This window comes from Pongo pygmaeus, chromosome 23, assembly GCF_028885625.2.
Source record: "Pongo pygmaeus isolate AG05252 chromosome 23, NHGRI_mPonPyg2-v2.0_pri, whole genome shotgun sequence".
NCBI lineage: Eukaryota > Metazoa > Chordata > Mammalia > Primates > Hominidae > Pongo > Pongo pygmaeus.
In genome coordinates, this window is record NC_085931.1 from 49,117,720 (window position 1) to 49,135,605 (window position 17,886).

Genomic DNA, 17,886 nt, shown 5'->3' on the forward strand with positions numbered 1-17,886 from the left:
AGCTGGGACCATAGGCACACACCACCATGTCCGGCTAAGTTTTTAATTGTTTTGTAGAGACGAAGTCTCATTATATTGTTCAGGCTGGTCTCAAACTGCTGTGCTCAAGTGGTCCGCCTGCCTCGGCCTCCCAAAGTGCTGGGATTACAGGGTGAGCGCCCAGCCTGCTCTGGAGCCTTTGTCCATTCTGGGCTTCTACACTGCGCTATGTTTGCAGAAAGGGATCCACAGCTAAAAAGGGTTTGAAAACCCCCCTGCTGGTGGTCACTGAGGGTCCCTGCCCCGCACTGAGACTCTGAATTGTGGACTCTCTTTCCCTCCAGCTGGCTAAAGGCGATGGACAGAGCCCTGCTGTCTCCTCCAACACCAAAGGCCCCACAGGATGAGGGAAAGCCATCGACCTGGGCTGCAGACTGTGAGGGAAGTGGCCTGGGGGAGGGGCCCACACTCACACAGTCCACCACCATCTTGCCCAGTTCCTTGGCCCCAAAAATCGTCTTGGCCAGTTCCCAGGGGTTGCTGGGACGGAAGACATCCACACAGGTCACAGGCACCTGCGGGGACCTCCCTGTCCCCAGGGAGACAACGATGGAGAGTTTCTTCACCTTGTTGGCCTGACCCTGTTGGGAACAGGACAGGGGCAGTCAGAAGGCACCTTCCACAGGTAGGGGGCACGAAGGGGAGCGTCAAGGGGAGGCCCAAGACTGGGCTCTGGGGCACATGAGAACAGAACAAGAGGTCTCTGGTGGCAAGAGCACGCCTGGCATGATTTCCAGCCAGCCTCTTGCACATGACCCCAGAAGGGCTGGTGCGGGCATCACATACCATCTGCTCAGGACAGCACCTGTGTACCAACAGGACCACACATACACCAGCTGCGAGAAGGATCTCGCCCACCCCATCTGATGCTGGCCCCCCAAGTCAAGTCGTGGCCAGGGGAGGAAAGGCAGAGGGTGTTCCTTGGTGTCGGTGATTTGCCAGGTGTTTGCATCATCACTTCATTTAATCTCCAGCCAGTCTGTGGAGAGGGCACTGATCACCCAGTTTGCAAATGAGGGCTCTCAGAGAAGCTCAGGCCAGGAAGCAGCTGCCGGGGCCACGTGGTAGGGAAGTAGGGGCTAAGGCTTGAACCCGAGCCCTGGGTGCTACCTCTCTTTTGTTTTTTTTTTTTTGAGACGGAGTCTCGCTCTGTCTCTCAGTCTGGAGTGCAGTGGTGCGATCTCAGCTCACTGCAAGCTCCGCCTCCCGGGTTCACACCATTCTCCTGCCTCAGCGTCCCGAGTAGCTGGGACTACAGGCTCCTGCCACTATGCCCGCCCGGCTAATTTTTTTGTATTTTTAGTAGAGACAGGGTTTCACTGTGTTAGCCAGGATGGTCTCGATGTCCTGACCTCGTGATCCACTCACCTCGGCCTCCCAAAGCGCTGGGATTACAGGCGTGAGCCACCGCGCCCGGCCGCTGCTTCTCTTGTTTGTTTCCGAAAAAGCTCTGCTACCGATTTGCTGGATGATCTTGGGTGATGCCTCCCACTCTGGGTCCCAGGCTCCCTATCCGCACGCGATAGGAGAGTTAGACTGGCTAGTGTCTGATAGTCTCTGCCGCCTGCAGGAAGCCCGCCCTGCCTGATCTGGCCCCTAGAGGGCGCTTCTCTGTTTGCCCAGAGCCTTTGCTGCGCTGCCCAGGACGCCTGGGGCTTCGGGAAACCAGAGCAGCAAGGACGCAGCTCAGACTCCGGGCGCTGCGTGAACATTTCACAGACAACAGCATGCCAAGGCCTCACAGCCTCCCCAGGCAGGCGCTATGATGGCACCATTCAGTAGCTCGGGCAGTGAGCGCGGGCAGAATCGGGACCCCCAGAGGCGCTCTGGCTCCAGGGTCCGAGCTCAGCCACCGCGCTCGCCCACCCCGGTCACCCACCGCCCGCCGCGCCACAGGGCCTCCCCTAGCATGCTGGGTCCTGCCAGCCTCTGCTGTACCTCCGCAGAGGGAGGGCTGCTGCTCTTCCTCCAGATCACTGATTCTGCACTGCTCTGTCCCCAAAGGCCTCAGGATGGGTCCCCTGTTCCATGGAGCCCTTTCCGAGCCCCCAGGCCTTTTAGCAGAGGCATCACGGTCCTCCACCACAGCACCGGCAACCCGTGGGGGCGGGCATTCCTGTTGGACTGTCTATCCACAGAGGTGAGCTCAAGGGCAAGCATGTGTCCTGTCCCCAGGCTGGCTCGAGTGGCACGTTCATGATATGCATGCCGCCCTCTCCACTCATGCCCACTTAGAGCACAGTGGTCCTCAGACCCCCCTTAGCACAGTGCTTCAGGCAGACCCCACCCATGGAACAGGTTCCAGTGAGATCAATTTGCCCTGCGTGCACATATGAATGAGTGCGTGTGTAAAAACCACCTGCTGTCCTGGGGGTTGGTCCCTAGCACGGTTTGCTGAAACAGGATTGACTCCAGGGAGCAGTGGGTCCAGGCCCTCTGGCCCGCGGCACTCACCTTGCGGATCAGGTCCTGATTGTACTCATGGATCTCGGTCATGGCATCCAGCGTGGGGTTGTTAGCCAGCAGCCCGCCGTCCAGGAAGCGCCCATTGGGTCGGAAGTAAGTAGGAGCTGCCCCGCTGCTTCGGGCTGCCCGCCACACCAGCTGGTCTAGGGGCGGGGAAGGAGGGCGGCCCAGTGGCACAAGGGACTGGTATAAAACCCATGCACTCCAGATCTCAGGGTGTGCGTGTCGGGGGCTGGGGGTGCGGGAAGAAGGGAGGCTGTGAACTCTTCAGAAGCAGGACCCACGAGGCCACACTGTCTGGCTAGTTCATCCTGGTGGAAGGCAGGTACAGCTGAGGACTTTCCAGGGACTTTTCTAACCTGCCAGGGGCCTGACAGCTCCCCCGCAATCCCTGTCCTCAGCCAATAAAGACCAGTGCAGCAGGTGGGCTGGTGACACGGTGAGGGTGCCCGATGGCAAGTGCACGACTCCCACCCACCACCCCGCAGCCTCTCGGGCCAGTCGTTTCCCATGGATGCATCAAACATGTTTTAAACCTGAGGGCTGAGCTGGAGGCCTGAGGTTAACGTTCTGGTTGAAACGAGGCTCCCGGACAGTTTCTGGAGCATCGTAGTTCCGGAAGAGGTGGAGTTCAGCCGGTTGCCGGTCAGACAGTGTCCCTGTCAGCATCACCCTGGAGAGAAATGAGGCAGGAGGACCGCTGAGCCACCTGCCCATCCACCTTTCCCCTTCCCCACCATTCACACCCCAGGGCCTTGGGTAGCAGAGTGCCCACTCCAACCTCTGTTCGGGATAGGTGGGCTTCTCCCCCGACCATCCCCCCAAAACAGGCTCTCTTCCGGCAGTGCTGGAGGAGTGTCAGATTGGTCCAACCTTGGGAGCACAATTCAGCAAAAGTTGGTTTTTTTGAAAGGCTAATCCAATGGAAAAACCTGTGGCAAGACTGATAAAACATGTCTGTTATCTGTTATCAAAATCAGGAAAGAAAAGGGGGCCGCACCAACACACACTGCAGACATTAGAAAAAGGAGAATCGGCTGGGCACGGTGGCTCATGTCTGTAATCCCAGCACTTTGGGAGGCCGAGGTAGGTGGATCACCTGAGGTCAGGAGTTCGAGACCAGCCTGGCCAACATGGGGAAACCCCGTCTCTACTAGTAATACAAAAATTAGGTGTGGTGGCACATGCCTATAATCCCAGCTACTTGGGAGGCTGAAGCAGGAGAATTGCTTGAACCCAGGAGGCGGAGGTTGCAGTGAGCCGAGATCACACCATTGCACTCCAGCCTAGGCGACAAGAGTGAAACTCTGTCTCAAAAAAAAAAAAAAAAATATTTTGAACAACTCTATGCCAGTAAGCTTAAAGATTTAGATGAAATGGACACATTCCTAGAAAAACCTCATTTAACCAAAACTAACTCAAAAAGGTATTTAGAAACCCCGAGTGGTCAGTCTTACAACCACTAAAGAAATTAATTCCATCATCAAAAATCCTCCCACCAAGCAAACTCCAGGCCTAGAAGAATTTACTATCAAGTTCTACCATAAATTCAAAATAAAGTCACTATTACACTAACTCTTCCAAAAAAAATAAAGAGGAAATATTTCCTCAAAACCCCAAATAGGAAAAAATGGGTCAAGTTCACCCACGAGCATGGACACAAAAATCTTAAACAAAATATGATCAAACTGAACCCATCAGAATTCTCTCTGGAGAAGGCACCAGTAATAGAGAGTAGGCCTCAAACAGGTATTTGCATACCCAACATTGACAGAAGTGTTATTTACAATAGCCAAAAGGTGGCAACTAAACTATCCATCAATGGATGAATGGAGAAGCAAAATGTGTATCCAACAGACAATGGAGTTTTTCAGCCTTAAAAAGCAAGGAAATTCTGACACACGCTACAACATGGATGCCAAGTGAAATAAGCCAGTCATGGCTGGGCGCAGTGGCTCATGCCTGTAATCCCAGCACTTTGGGAGGCCAAGGTGGGTGGATCATGAGGTTAGGAGTTCGAGACTGGCCTGGCCAACATGGTGAAACCCTGTCTCTACTAAAATACAAAAAATTAGCCGGGCATGGTGGTACACGCCTGTAATCCCAGCTACTCGGGAGGCTGAGGCAGGAGAATCACTTGAACCCGGGAAGCAGAAATTGCAGTGAGCTGAGATCGTGCCACTGCACTCCAGCCTGGGCGATAGAGCAAGACTCTGTCTCAAAAAAAAAAAAAAAAAAAAGAAAGAAAGAAAGAAAGAAGCCAGTCACAAAAAGACAAATACCGTATGATTCCACTTACATAAGGTCCTGTCAAAGATAAAATTGCAACAAATTTAAAGATGTTAATTGGCTTTTATTGATGAACTGAGAGTCAAGCAGGCCACAAAACCAGAATAGAACTCTGGCCTGCAACGTGGTCAGGCAGTGTTGATGGGCTGAAAACCAAAGTGAGGTGTGGAGCTTAATTGGTTTGCCTTGTTTGAATCAGGTGGCCATCTATGATTGATTAAAGCTCAGCTGTTGTAGCTAACCAGAACTCAGCTATTTGTTACATGGGTATATGCCTAAGCTAACTAGGTTCACTTGGCATGAGTGACTCCATATTGGTTTGGTCTGTTGGGCCTGGTACAGAATCCTGGTCCAAATCAATTATCCCCTACAAATTTTACTTAACAGTACCTGGAGTAGTTAAACTCATAGGAAGAAAAAGTAAAATGGTGGTTACTATTCTGAGCATTTCTGAATGATCTTTTCATATTTTGAAAATGAGTCCTTTGATGGATGTATGGATTTGAAATCTTTTCTCCCACTCTGTGGCTTGTCTTTTTACTCCCTTTATGGTGTTTTTGTTTTATTTATTTATTTATTTGGATGAACCCATGTTCTTAATGGAGTAGAATTTATAAATATTTTTTTTTATAGTTTGTGGGTTTTTTTTTTTTTCTTAAGACAGGGTCTCACTCTATTGCCCAGGCTTGAGTGCAGTGATGGGATCACAGCCCACTGCAGCCTCAGCCTCCAGGGCTCAAGTGATCCTCCCACCTCACCCTCTCAATTAACTGGGACTACAGCCATAGTGTCACCATGCCCAGCTAACTGTTAAATTTTTTGTAGAGATGAGGGTCTCACTATGTTGCCCAGGCTGGTCGACCTCCTGGCCTCAAGTGATCCTCCTGCCTCAGCCTCCCAAAGAGCTGGGATTACAGGCTTGAGCCACCATGCCTGGCATATTCCTATTTTTGAGAAGAGGTAGAAACTTCAGGGTCCATGCTTGTATCCACTTCTCTCTACTGCCCCCAAGAATAGCCATGATGTTTTTGAAGAAGGCCAAGGTGGAGGATCTGCCGCCCAGACACCAGGACTCACCACACAGCGGTAGTTTTTTATGCTCTATCATCCGGGCACAGGGACAGCTTTCCAAACAGTGGAACAAAACACAGCCCGGAGCAGATCCAAGCGCAGAGGGACGCTTGACCCACTGCTGAGGAAGCAGAGGGAAGGACAGACTTCACAGATGGGGCTGGGAAAATTGGCCAATCACGTGGAAAACATTAAATTGGATCTTGGACTTCACCCTCATACAAAAATCAATTCCAGGTTGATAAAATACTTCAATGTAAAAGGCAGATCTAAAGAGCTTTTCAGCTTGACACAGGAGAATTGTGTGCTGCTTGGGGCCAGCAAAGGGGTTTATGAATGAGACATAAAAAGCACAAACTAGGCTGGGCACGGTGGCTGACGCCTGTAATGGGAGGGAGAGGCAGGAAGATCACCTGAGCTCAGGAGTTCAAGACTAGCCTGGGCAACATGGTGAAACCCCATCTCTACAAAAAATACATGTGTTGGCACATGCTAGTAGTCCCAGCTACTCAGGAGGCTGAGATGGGAGGACTGCTTGAGCCCAGGAGGTCGAGGCTGCAGTAAGCCGTGTTCACAGCAATATACTCCAGCCTGGGCCCCACAGCAAGACCCTGTTTCAAAAAAAAAAAAAGAAAGAAAGGAAAAAATCACAAACTACAAGAATAAAAATATTTATAAATATTATCTACCCCATTAAGAACATGGGCCCACCAAAACAAAAACAAAAACAAAAAACAAAAAACAAAAACCTAGAAACACCACAGAGCAAAAAGATAAGCCACAGAGTGGGAAAAAAGATTGAAGGTCGCTGGCCTTGGACCCTAGGGAAGACCACAGAGGGGATTCCGGGCCCCTGAGACTGGGGGAGACTCACTTTCAAAATATGAAAAAATCACTCAGAAATGCTCAAAACACTCCTCTTGGAACACACCATTCATCCGGCCCCGAACGGGATGCACTGATTAGTCCTAGGATTTGGGCCCCCCAAACAAATGTTTCCTGGAAATGTGAGTTCCTCTTTAGTCTGACTTAAATTAGTTCAAGACTTGTAGGCCTTAAATTAAAGGCAGGACTGAAGCCCTCTGATTATAACCTCATAGTCCGATCCTGGGAGCAAGTGCTGTCTGAAATGTGAGAAAATGTTTAGCCGTGTCATTTGAAAAGCCGGTGGGTTCCTTTTGCCTGGGCATTAAAAACCCAGCCTCTGGGTGGTCTGCCCAGGTGGTCTCAGAGAAGGGTGGCCCAGGCTCTCTCCAGGCAAGCCCCAGATCCCTGGCCAGGCAGGGCAGAGCCAGGCCCATCAGGCCACACCCCTCCTGCGCTCAGCAGGTGTCCGCATGCCCAAGTGACAGCCACACCCCAGCCCTCTGCCTCCCTGGGAAGGGGGTTCCCTCTGCTCCCCTCAAGCATGGGGCGCTCTTCCCCCTCCCTCAGCAGGACAGGGAGCCCTCTGTCCCCAGGGACAGCCACAGTGGGCACAGCTGCGGTCACAGCCCCAGTGAGCCAGGGCTTACTTGGGTTTCCTGACGTCCGTCATCTTGGTGTGCTCCCCAAACTCCCGCTTCAGGAACTCCTCCAGGGGCCCTGACTCGTAGGGCCTGGAGCCCCGGAACACCTCATCCTTCATGCGAAAGTACACGCCACGCATGTAGGCCATGGACTTACCTAGGAACAAAGGGGTCAGAGGTGGGGAGATGCAGCGGCCACACACAGGGCTCCCGTAGAACAGCCTGCAGAGGGCCTGAGCGCAGGAGGTGGCAGGAGGAAGCGGGTTTACCGAAGCCTAAGCAAACCCACATTCTGGGCCCTTCCTTTGCAACCTCCCAGACAGAGAGAGAAACCCCCTTCTGGTTGGACATGGTGGCTCATGCCTGTAATCCCAGCACTTTGGGAGGCTGAGGCAGGTGGATCACTTGAGGTCAGGAGTTTGAGACCAGCCCGCCCAACATGGTGAAACCTCGTCTCTACTAAAAACACAAAAATTCACCAGGTGTGGTGGCGGGCGCCTGTAATCCCAGCTACTCGGGAGGCTGAGAGGCAGGAGAATCGCTTGAACCCAGGAGTGGAGGTTGCAGTGAGCTGAGATGCACCACTGCACTCTAGCCTGGGCAACAGAGAGACTCAAAAACCACTGAAGCCCCCCTTCAGGAGCCCCAAGGCTCCTGAATACCTCATCTTGTATTCATGATTTTGTATTATTTTCCTTAAAGAAGAGCCCCTCAAGAGTAAAAGCTTATAAAAGCTAGACCCACCTTGTTTGTCACAGAAAACAAGGAATAACCCTGTCCTTTGAGCCTTCAGAACAGACAGGGCCAAGGGGCCGGCTGCACCTCCAGGAAGGAGAAGCTGCCCCCACCTCCCCCGTGAGGCAGTGAGTTCCCCAGGGCCAGGGATGTACAAGCAGAGGGTAGCTGAAAGGAGGGCATCTGCCCACACCGGAGGATCCGCCAGGAGACCTCTCAAATCCCCTCCATGGCCCCTGGGAGTCTCAAGACCCCAGATGGGGAAGAAATGGTCCCTGAAGGAGGACATGGCCCTTTTGGAGAAGAAGCTAGGACTCTGCCCACTCAGACCTTGTGCCCGCCCTTGGACCCTATGGAAGACCAGAGAGGGGATGCTGGGACCCTGAGGCCGGGGGAGAGAGCTGGGCGCACCGCTGGAGACCCAGTCCTGACTGCCCAATTCACTGGGTGATCCTCTCTGGTTCTCAGTTTCCCCATCTGCTCACCTCGCAGGGCTATGGTGAGAATCATCAAAAGGAAATGAGATACCAGTCAATAAACCGCCGTGGACACGAACGTCCTGGCAACTTGACAGATGACTCTCCTCCTCCGCCCATGGGACTCTGTCCCCAGCACCTCCTGGACTGGCTGAGCCCCCTGCTCCTGAGGCTGGGGGTATGCCTGGCTCAGCTCTGCATCCCCAGCATCCAACATAGGCCTGGCCCACAGGCCCTGATACCCACCCTAGGGTGGGGAGTCCTCCCCTGGCACCTCCAAGACTTTGCATGACCAGCATCCAGATGTGGGGGCGCTCTGGAGAAAATGGAATCTAACCAGCACAGGGGCAGGGGCACCAGTCAGAGATGTTGAGGGGCCCAGGGGGTTGTGGGGAGCTGAGGACCCTGATCTGGGAGTGCCCATCCCCGCCGGTCAGCACCTAGAAGCTCAGACAGCTCCACAGAGGAGCCAGCACAACACAGGCCACCCGGCTATCTGTCCAGCAAGCCAGGCGCCTTTCCAAAGCGGCAGTGAGAGGAGACTACACAGTGGCCTGTGGCCTGGGAAGTGCCAGGCTGGGAGTCTAGGGGACTGCACTCCAGCCCAGTGACCCCATGGATGAGCTATGTGACTTCAGGTCATCCCTCCCGGCCTGGGGACTTAATTTCCCAGTAAAATGAAGCGTGCAGGCGAGGGCTCTGGCATCCTGAGGCTCAGTGGCTCCTCATTCCTGAGACTGCCTACTGCGTGCACCCTGGGAATGGGATTCCTTATGTGCAGCAGGCTGTGTGGCCCCTCGTGCCTGCTTTGCAGGGGTGAGGGGAGGAGGGGTTAAGGCAATCCATAGAAAATGCTTCCTATGCCAAAATTTCACACAGCCAGCTCTACCCTCTGTGGCCAGAGGGTGGGGGATCCCCAAACCCAAGCCCATGGGCCCAGCCCTCCTCCTTCCAGCCTGGGACCCCAGCACCTGCAGCCCCGCCCCTGCCTCCTCAAAGGGCTTATAGCCCTCCCCTGCCCCTCTACTCTCTTTTTGCAAAGCTCTGAAGACGAACTCGGCCCCTTGAGGACACAGGTCTCAGACCCGCCTGGCCCCATCCCCAGGGGCCGCCCTCACTGTGCAGAATGGCCAGGGCCAGGATGCCTCCAGTGCTGGTGCCCGCCACCCAGTCAAACAGGTCCTTGGTGGCCACACCCGAGGCCTTCTCGATGGCGATGAGGAGCTGGATGATGACGAGGCCTTTCACTCCTCCTCCGTCCAGGCACAGCAGGTGGTCGTGGCTGCAGTGGAAACAGCAGTGGGAGAGAGGAGGGTTCTGCCACAGCCTGGCACTTTACCTCCACCCTCATAGCCCTTGTCCCCTGCAGTTGTGCCCTGGCAGACAGACCCATACGGACCCGAGGAACTTCTGTCCTATGCAGGACAGCGAGGGTGGGGGTGAGGGCAGTAAAGGAACAAATGTCTAGTATTTCAGGGGCTGGAGAGTGCAACAGAGAAAGGGAAAGGAAGGTTGGGGGATGACCTCACTGACCAGGCGCCATCCCAGCAGGCTCTGGGCCAGTCTCCCCAACTTGGGACACCTGATTTTGGTCAGTATCAGGCCTGATCCAAAGCAGGTGCCTGATAAAGTCTGTTGGAATTAAATAAGGCTGGGGAAGGAGGGGCGGGGACCCTACAGCCAGGCCAGGAATGGACAGTGACAGGGTGTCAGGACCCTCCACACAAGGTGGGAGAAGCAAGGGAGGAAGGAAGAGGTTCTTGCCAGGGGCTATGGGAGAGGTGCTACCAGCATTAGCTCATGTCATTGTCCCAAACGCCTCTAAGGTAGACCCTCCTTGACATCCCTGTGCTTATTTATTTATTTAGAGACGGAGTTTCACTCTTGTTGCCCAGGATGGAGTGCAGTGGCGTGATCTCGGCTCACCGCAACCTCTGCCTCCCGGGTTCAAGCGATTCTCCTGCCTCAGCCTCCCGAGTAGCTGGGATCACAGGCGCCCGCCACCACACCCAGCTAATTTTGTATTTTTAGTAGAGACAGGGTTTCTCCATGTTGGCCAGGCTGGTCTTGAACTCCCAACCTCAGGTGATCCGCCTGCCTCGGCCTCCCAAAGTGCTGGGATTACAGGCACGAGCCACCATGCCCGGCTTCATTCATTCATTCATTCATTCATTTATTTATAGAGACAGGGTCTCACTCTGTCGCCCAGGCTGGTGTGCGGTGGCACAATCACAGTTCACTGCAGCCTCAACCTTCTGGGCTCAAGTGATCCTCCCGAGTAGCTACAGGCAGGAGCCACCGCGCCTACTCTCTGTGCATATTTTTGATTGACGGAGGGAGTGTAGCTCAGAGGTTAGGTGACGGGAACCAAGTCATATGGATGTGGACTGGACCTGGACCTGGGTCTGCCGCCTCCTGAGTCACATGCTCTCCAACACACCCTGACACGTCTCCCCACATCCTGCCTGTCCTCATTGGCCATGCCCTGGGGGAATGCCTTTGTGGTCGATTCAGCCTGGAACCTTCCTCTGATCTTCTCATCTTCCCATCTCAGCTTGAATGTCACTGCCTGAGAGAAGCCTGCCCTGATGCCATCAAGACCCTCCCGCACGGCCCGCCTGCTGCTCCACCCGCTTCCTGGTGGAGGCTGCTTGAACCATTCCATTCACAATCTTTCTTTTACTCTCTCCTGCACTGACCTGGAAGCTCCACCAGGGCAGAAGCTGCCTCTGCTCTGGGCAGCGCTGTGTGTCAAGGGGATGCAGGAGGTGCCCAAGAGGGCTGATAAATGGAGGAGGCCCGGGTCCCACCTCTAGGGGTCTTTTCCTAGACCAGGTACCCAGCCCCCCAGCAAGCCTAAAGGTGGCAGGGGAGGCTACGCTGTTGCTGGAGGCCAAAGCAAACTCCTGAAGATGCGGGGCTGGCGACAGAGATCAACCCAGAGGGCGCAGGGCTCTGTAGCTTGGAAGGCCCAAGTGGGGAGGTACTGAGGGGTCTCCTGACTCTCGCCTCAGCCCCGCTCCAGGGAGGGTTCTGAGGCTCCAGAATCTGGGGAATCTGCTTTTCCTCCCTTGGGAAATGTGGGTCTCCCCTCAGGTGCAGCTACCTCACCTCAGCCCCTGCACAGGTGTGTGTATGTACATGTGTGTATGTACATGCATGTGTGTGCAGGTGTGTATATGTACATGCATGTGTGTCCATGTTTGCATGTGTGCATGCATGTTTGCATGTGCATGTGTGCATGCGTGTCCATGTGTTTGCATGTGTGCATGCATGTGTGTGCATGTTTGCGTGTGCATGCATGTCCATGTGTTTGCATGTGTGCATGCATGTCCATGTGTTTGCATGTGTGCATGCATGTCCATGTGTTTGCATGTGTGCATGCATGTCCATGTGTTTGCATGTGGGCATGCATGCGTGTGCATGTGGGTGCATGTGCGTGTGTGTGTGTGCGTGTGTGCCTGCGTGCAAGAGCATGCAGGGGGCACAGGGGAGGGAATGCTGATGGGACAGGGGCACCTCCAGGGCACACAACAGGGTGGCATGGAAGTGAGTGCGACGTGTGAGGAACCACAGAGCTGCACGATCACTGCCTGGCCCTGGGAGTGGAGCTGCCTCTGATTCTGAGAAGAGAGCTTTCCCTGCAGGGGGCTGGCACTAGGTATAGAGTCCACAGAGAACCCAGAGAGAGGCTGGGGTAGCACAAAGGACGTGGGTTCGGAAGGCCCGGGTGTGAGTCGCCACCCTGACACTCACTCCGTGTGACCTTGAGCAAGTCACTTCACCTCTCAGGGGCTCAGGTTCTGCATCTGTGAAACAAGGTTACAAATTCCTCCCTGGGAAGGCTGTTAGGAACATGAGAGACTAATAAAGAATAAATGAATCAACTGCAGCAATCAAGGGAGGTGGCGATAGCACAGTGGCTGGAAACGCATTTGTCCTGGTACCTTGCCATGCCAGCTGGCACTGATTCCAAGCACCCGAGATTATGCCTGAAGGGCAAGGCCTGGGCATCTTCTCTTTGCATCCTGTCACCCAGGCCCGCCTCTTACAATGGGCCTGAGTATACAGCAGGTGCTGGGGAAGGCAGCCCACGCCACTATTCCACAGAGGGAGGTGGTTAAGGAAGCCGGTAGGAGCAGAGGGAAGCAGCTGCTGAGATCTCCCCAGGGGGGACCCGGGCATCTCCCCCTCCTCTAGCCATAAGGAGATCAGGGAGGGAGGCCAGAACACTGCGCCAGCCCCACCAAGTCCAAGAAGCCTGGCACCCTGGGCTGGTCTCCAGAGCTTGCACCGCCTGACATTAATGAACGAGCGACACAGGCTCTCCATGTTCTGTCTCTGCTTGAGAACTATACGACTAGGAGCAGAGTCACTTCGCTGGCTGTGAAGGTACAGACAGTAAAGCCCTGAGCCCACGACAGGGGGTGAGTGAGGGGCAGGAAAGCGCACATATTCCCCCCTCTGCCCCCGCTCTCGATCCACTTACGTCCGCTTCTCGTCCCTCATGGAGCCCAGGATGAATGCTGGCTTCCGGGCCCGCGAGATGTGCATGAGATCCTGCAGTTCTGTGAGGCACAGAGCAGGGCACGCTGGGGCCAGGCGGGTCCCCAGGCCCTGCCACCCCAGAGGTCCCTAGATCAAACCTGGGCTGTGCCTCGCCCACGGCCACGCCCTCACCCCCCCACTCCCCCTGTCATCTGTCCCTTCCCCACAGGAAGGACTCTGTTCCAGGAGAAAGCTGAGCCACAGGCCACAGGAGAGAAATGGGCTGGAGTGGAAAGGGGGGCCCACTGCTCTGGGAAGGGCTCCCCACCCTGCCCAGCCAGCTCCCAGGTTCCCCTCAATCTCTTCCTCTCAAAACCCCGAGGCATGAATTCCCTTGCGTGTCCTCTTCAGACTAAGTGCTTCTTCTTGCATCGGAGCCGATGCTGCGAGACCACCTGGGGCCTAAGAATTCTTATTCCCTATTGACAGGTGAGGCTCTAAGAGGGTCCATAATTCGCCCAAGGTCATTTAGTGAAAAGGCTGAGTCAGGACATTCCTCGGGGTTTAAGTCCATGGATGAAGGGAGACATCCCTTGTCCTGATCCCAGGTCTGGAAATCCCAGTGGCCTCCGGAATCAGGCCCACCATCCACTCTGTCCACGTCTTCCTTTGTGTCCAAGGCCTGCCCCATGCCCACCCAACTGACTAGCTGACCCTCCTGATAAGCAGCCCAGTCCTCAGGTGCCTGGCGCAGCAGCCTGTGTGACCCCAACTCTGACAGTCCCCCACCACTGTGCAGAGTCTACAAGCAGCAAAGCAGAACCGAGGGCTGCGAAGCGGTGTCTCCCGCTCCCCAGGGCACAAGGCTGCACAGTGAACAAGGGAAGCAGGAGAGTGGCCGAGAGAGGCCGTGGACAGAGTGCCGGGGACAGGATGCAGGGGAGGGGGCGTGTGGCATGCATGCAGCTGAGAAGGACGAGTTAGGGAATGAGAGCTAGAGCTAATGTCGCATGGCTAGGCTCCGCGGCCTCTCCAGGCCCAGGGCGTTACCCATCTGACGCCGCACCCCAGGCCCACCATCCGGCCTGGCTTGGGTGACTGCCTGCAAAATTGAGAGATAAAGATGGGAGGTGGAGGGGATTAGTTCCTGGGAGGAGAAAGAGAGGTGGAGCCAGAAGGACAAGGAGCCATGGTCACGGTGCCTCTCCAGAGCTCCAGGCTTGGTCGGGCTACCCTGGCTGGAGGTGCTGCCGCCTCCACAGTTAAGTCTGGCTCACCAAGGACTGGCTCCTGGCTGCCCTCTGTTCAGGGGACCCCACTCCCAAACAACTGAGGTTCCTGAGTGGGCCAGCCCACAGAAAGTCCAGAGAAGGGTCCCGTCTAGTCTGAGGATGTCTCCCTGGGCACCAAGGAATGCACCGGGGCAGATGCCGGCTGCCTGGCCACATTCAACGTCTGAAAGTCACCATGGGGCCAGGAAGGGGGCACACAGGTCTCAGGCCCAACCGAGATTCAAACAGTGTGACAGAGGTGAAGCCAGAGTGACAGGTGAAGCCAGAGGGACAGAGGAGGAGCCAGAGGGCCTGGGCCCCCAGTCCCCCGACAGCACTCCTCGCTGCCCACCCTGAGCGCCCTGGGGACAGGAGGGCAATGAGAGCAGCTACCTTATGAGTGCCACTGGAAACACCTAGGCCTGAGACTGTGTGCAGGGCACATCCTCTCAGGGGCAACGGAGCGTGGGACATCAGCCAGGGATGCCCTAGGCCTCTGGGATCTGTGGGTTGCTGGCTGCCTAGAGGCTGACAACTCCAGCTCCATCCTCCCTGGCTCCCTTCAGTGACTTCTGTCCTGGGGATCCTGTTGCTTTGGTGGGGCCTGCTCAGATCCAGGGGCCTGGGAACCAGCTGGAGAAGAAGGAGTTGGGAGGCGAGGCCTACCTAGGTTGTTTAGGCTGATCGGTGGGGGCTGAGCTCTTTCCAGGGAGAAGGGATGATGTGGCGCTGCAGAGCCCTGCTCCGCGGGGACACTGTGGATGGGTGGGAAGCAGTATTCGGCCCCCACGGTTCTCAGCAGAGTCAAGATCGCCTTCCTGGTGACAACTTGTCATGGTTTGGGGAAGGGGAGATCGCACAGGATCAGAAATGATGTCAACATGCAAAGGAGAGGCCCCTCCTTTCCACACTCCATCCCCTGTCCCAGCTACCAGGCCCTGGGCATGTGGGCTGCTCCAGAGGCCTCAGCCCACCCCGACAGGGACTGCTGCCCCCAGGCTGGTACATCCCAAGAAGCTTCCTAAAGCCAGGGAAGGAAGATATGGGAGGAGGAGGTCAGTGTCACCCTGCCCGATGCCTGTGGGAACCCCTTCTTTCCTTCTACTCCAGCCGAGAAAGCAGGAATCCCACGGCCACGTTCAGTGATTCTCAAAAATGCTAAGTGATAGTTCAGGGTTCCAAAGGGACTAAAGAGCCAGCCAGTGGGCACCTATTCCATTTGATGGATGGGATTGCTGAGAAGGAGGTCACAGATGCGGTGCTTGCAGACACACACGTGTGCACTGGCACACATACACTGCTGCCATCAGGTACCTGCCCACAGTGACCCCCACAGCTCCTGAAACCCTCCAGAGCGGGCTCCAGGCCTCTGGTGAGGTGGATCTGCTCTGTCCAGCTCTGAAGCTAAGGCTCACTGGGCGAGCGTGCAGCATGTGGCCATGCACTCTGCCCAGAGCTCGTGCAGTATCGTGCATGCACCCTATGGTCATTCCAGCCAGTGGTTCCATCAGTGAATTCCCCAACAGTGGGGGAAGAAGGCTGCTGCTGGCTCTTCTGTCCCCACCTCTGCTGGGAATCTTAGCACCCTGAGGTGGGGGGCGCTACACGGAAGAGGATGCTGGTATAGCAAGCCCCGTGGTGGGCCTGCATCTACCGCTCAGGGCCCTTGCGCTTGGGTAAGGAAGCCCCCTCTCTGAGTACGAGGTGCTCCTGGCAACTCTGAGCAGGGCGGGTCAGCACAGGATGCTGGCGCCTGATGGCTGGGACTTCCCTCTTCCTCAGTCCCTGTATCCACCCAACCCTCGCCCCACTCCGGCCCCAGAGTGCAGAGCACATACGTCTGCTGATCTTGGAGGCTAGGAATGTAGGAGTCTCCCCAAAGTCATTCGGGGTGTCCACTTCTGCTCCAAACACAATGAGGGCCTTGATCATCTCCACGTTGTCTTTCTGTCGGGGATGGAGAGAGTAAGATGTGCAACCGCCAGGGAAGTGAAGAACAAAGGGGCCCCTGGCTGCCGGCCCCAACCTGTCAACTCACCCAGCGGGCCTCTCCTCAGCGCGGGGAGACACTGGAACCCTCCTCACCCCCACCCAAGTCAATCTTGTAGTCCAAAGGCTGCCTTTTGTTGGCTGGGGACCTGACAAACAGGCTTAAAAGCACCCACAGGGGAGGGTGTAAGAACCCAGGCAGAAACTAGAGGTGATTTGCTCCTGCTCTGCCAGCTCCGCCTCCAAGGAAGCAGTGCATCTGTGACCCCGACCCAGGAGCCATGGGGACACAGTAGGTCAGCTGCTGATGGCTTTCAGGAGTAGCAAGGAGAGGGTGGGTGAGGGCAGGGAAGGCCATCTTGCCCACCCAGTCCAGGGTGTCATCCCTGAGGGGTAACCGAACACACGTGCCCCTGATGGCAGCCTTCAGGGGAGTGTCCCCGCGAAGAGCATCACACATCTCCACACCTGGAGGCCAGGCAGGGGCGCAGAGCATGGCATGGTTTCACAGGACACACTGGCCACCTGGAACTGTGGGCTCTGGCCTTGTCACCTTCCTCTTCTTGGGACCTGATTTCCCTACCTAGAGAATGAAGCTGTGGGTCTAGATTGGGGTTTTCCAAACAGTTCTTCACATTCTATTAGGACTTCTATGGCTACAGATATGTGTGTGTTTTCAGCATTAACTGCGATTTTTTGTTGTTGTTACTGGTTTTTTTTTTTTTTTTTTTGAGACGGAGTCTCACTCTGTCACCCAGGCTGGAGTGCAGTGGCGCGATTTCAGCTCACTGCAACCTCTGCCTCCCGAGTTCAAGCAATTCTCCTGCCTCAGCCTCCCAAGTAGCTGGGATTACAGGTGCCCGCCACTATGCCCAGCTAATTTTTTGTATTTTTAGTGGAGACAGGGTTTCACCATGTTGGCCAGGCTGGTCTTGAACTCCTGACCTCGTGATTCGCCCACCTCGGCCTCCCAAAGTGCTGGGATTACAGGCGTGAGCCACTGCGCCCTGCATTGGTTACCTTTTATGGTTGGCACTGGATGGATGGATGGCCATTTATGGTAGTGATGCAACATTTCTCTCAAAATAAATTTAAGTCAGTTTAAAAGTAAGCCAGGCCAGGCGCGGTGGCTCACGCTTGTAATCCCAGCAGTTTGGGAGGCTGAGGCAGGTGGATCACCTGAGGTCGGGAGTTCAAGAACAGCCTGACCAACATGGAGAAACCCCGTCTCTACTAAAAATACAAAATTAGCCAGGCGTGGTGGCGCACGCCTGTAATCCCAGCTACTCGGGAAGCTGAGGCAGGAGAATCGCTTGAACCTGGGAGGCAGAGGTTGCAGTGAGCCGAGATCGCGCCATTGCACTCCAGCCTGGGCAACAAAAGTGAAACTCTGTCTCAAAATAAATAAATAAATAAATAAATAAAAGTAAGCCAATTTGAAGAGGTGATTAAGTACATAATTGTAAAGGTGGTTGATGAATATGCCAAAAACTGTGAAGATGGGAAGAAGATGACCGAAGTCTATCAACAGTTCTTAAAGCAAGACCTGGGAAC

The 17,886-nt window shown here is 55.2% G+C and overlaps 1 protein-coding gene across 24 annotated transcripts in view; it reads right to left on the bottom strand.

Annotated features, from left to right (window-relative positions):
• PLA2G6 (phospholipase A2 group VI) overlaps window positions 1-17,886 on the bottom strand; it is an 81,466-nt gene that overhangs the window by 1,639 nt on the left and 61,941 nt on the right. For 6 of the 24 annotated variants that reach the window (XM_054469504.2, XM_054469505.2, XM_054469506.2 and 3 more), the window contains 8 exons: window positions 16,182-16,290; window positions 15,010-15,171; window positions 13,074-13,152; window positions 9,703-9,866; window positions 7,380-7,530; window positions 3,042-3,178; window positions 2,494-2,648; window positions 453-620 (listed from right to left, as the gene is read on the bottom strand). In XM_054469504.2, the coding sequence (XP_054325479.2) occupies window positions 453-620; window positions 2,494-2,648; window positions 3,042-3,178; window positions 7,380-7,530; window positions 9,703-9,866; window positions 13,074-13,152; window positions 15,010-15,171; window positions 16,182-16,290 (1,125 nt within the window). The other 18 variants (XM_063663230.1, XM_054469511.2, XM_054469515.2 and 15 more) reach the window with 10 other exon arrangements.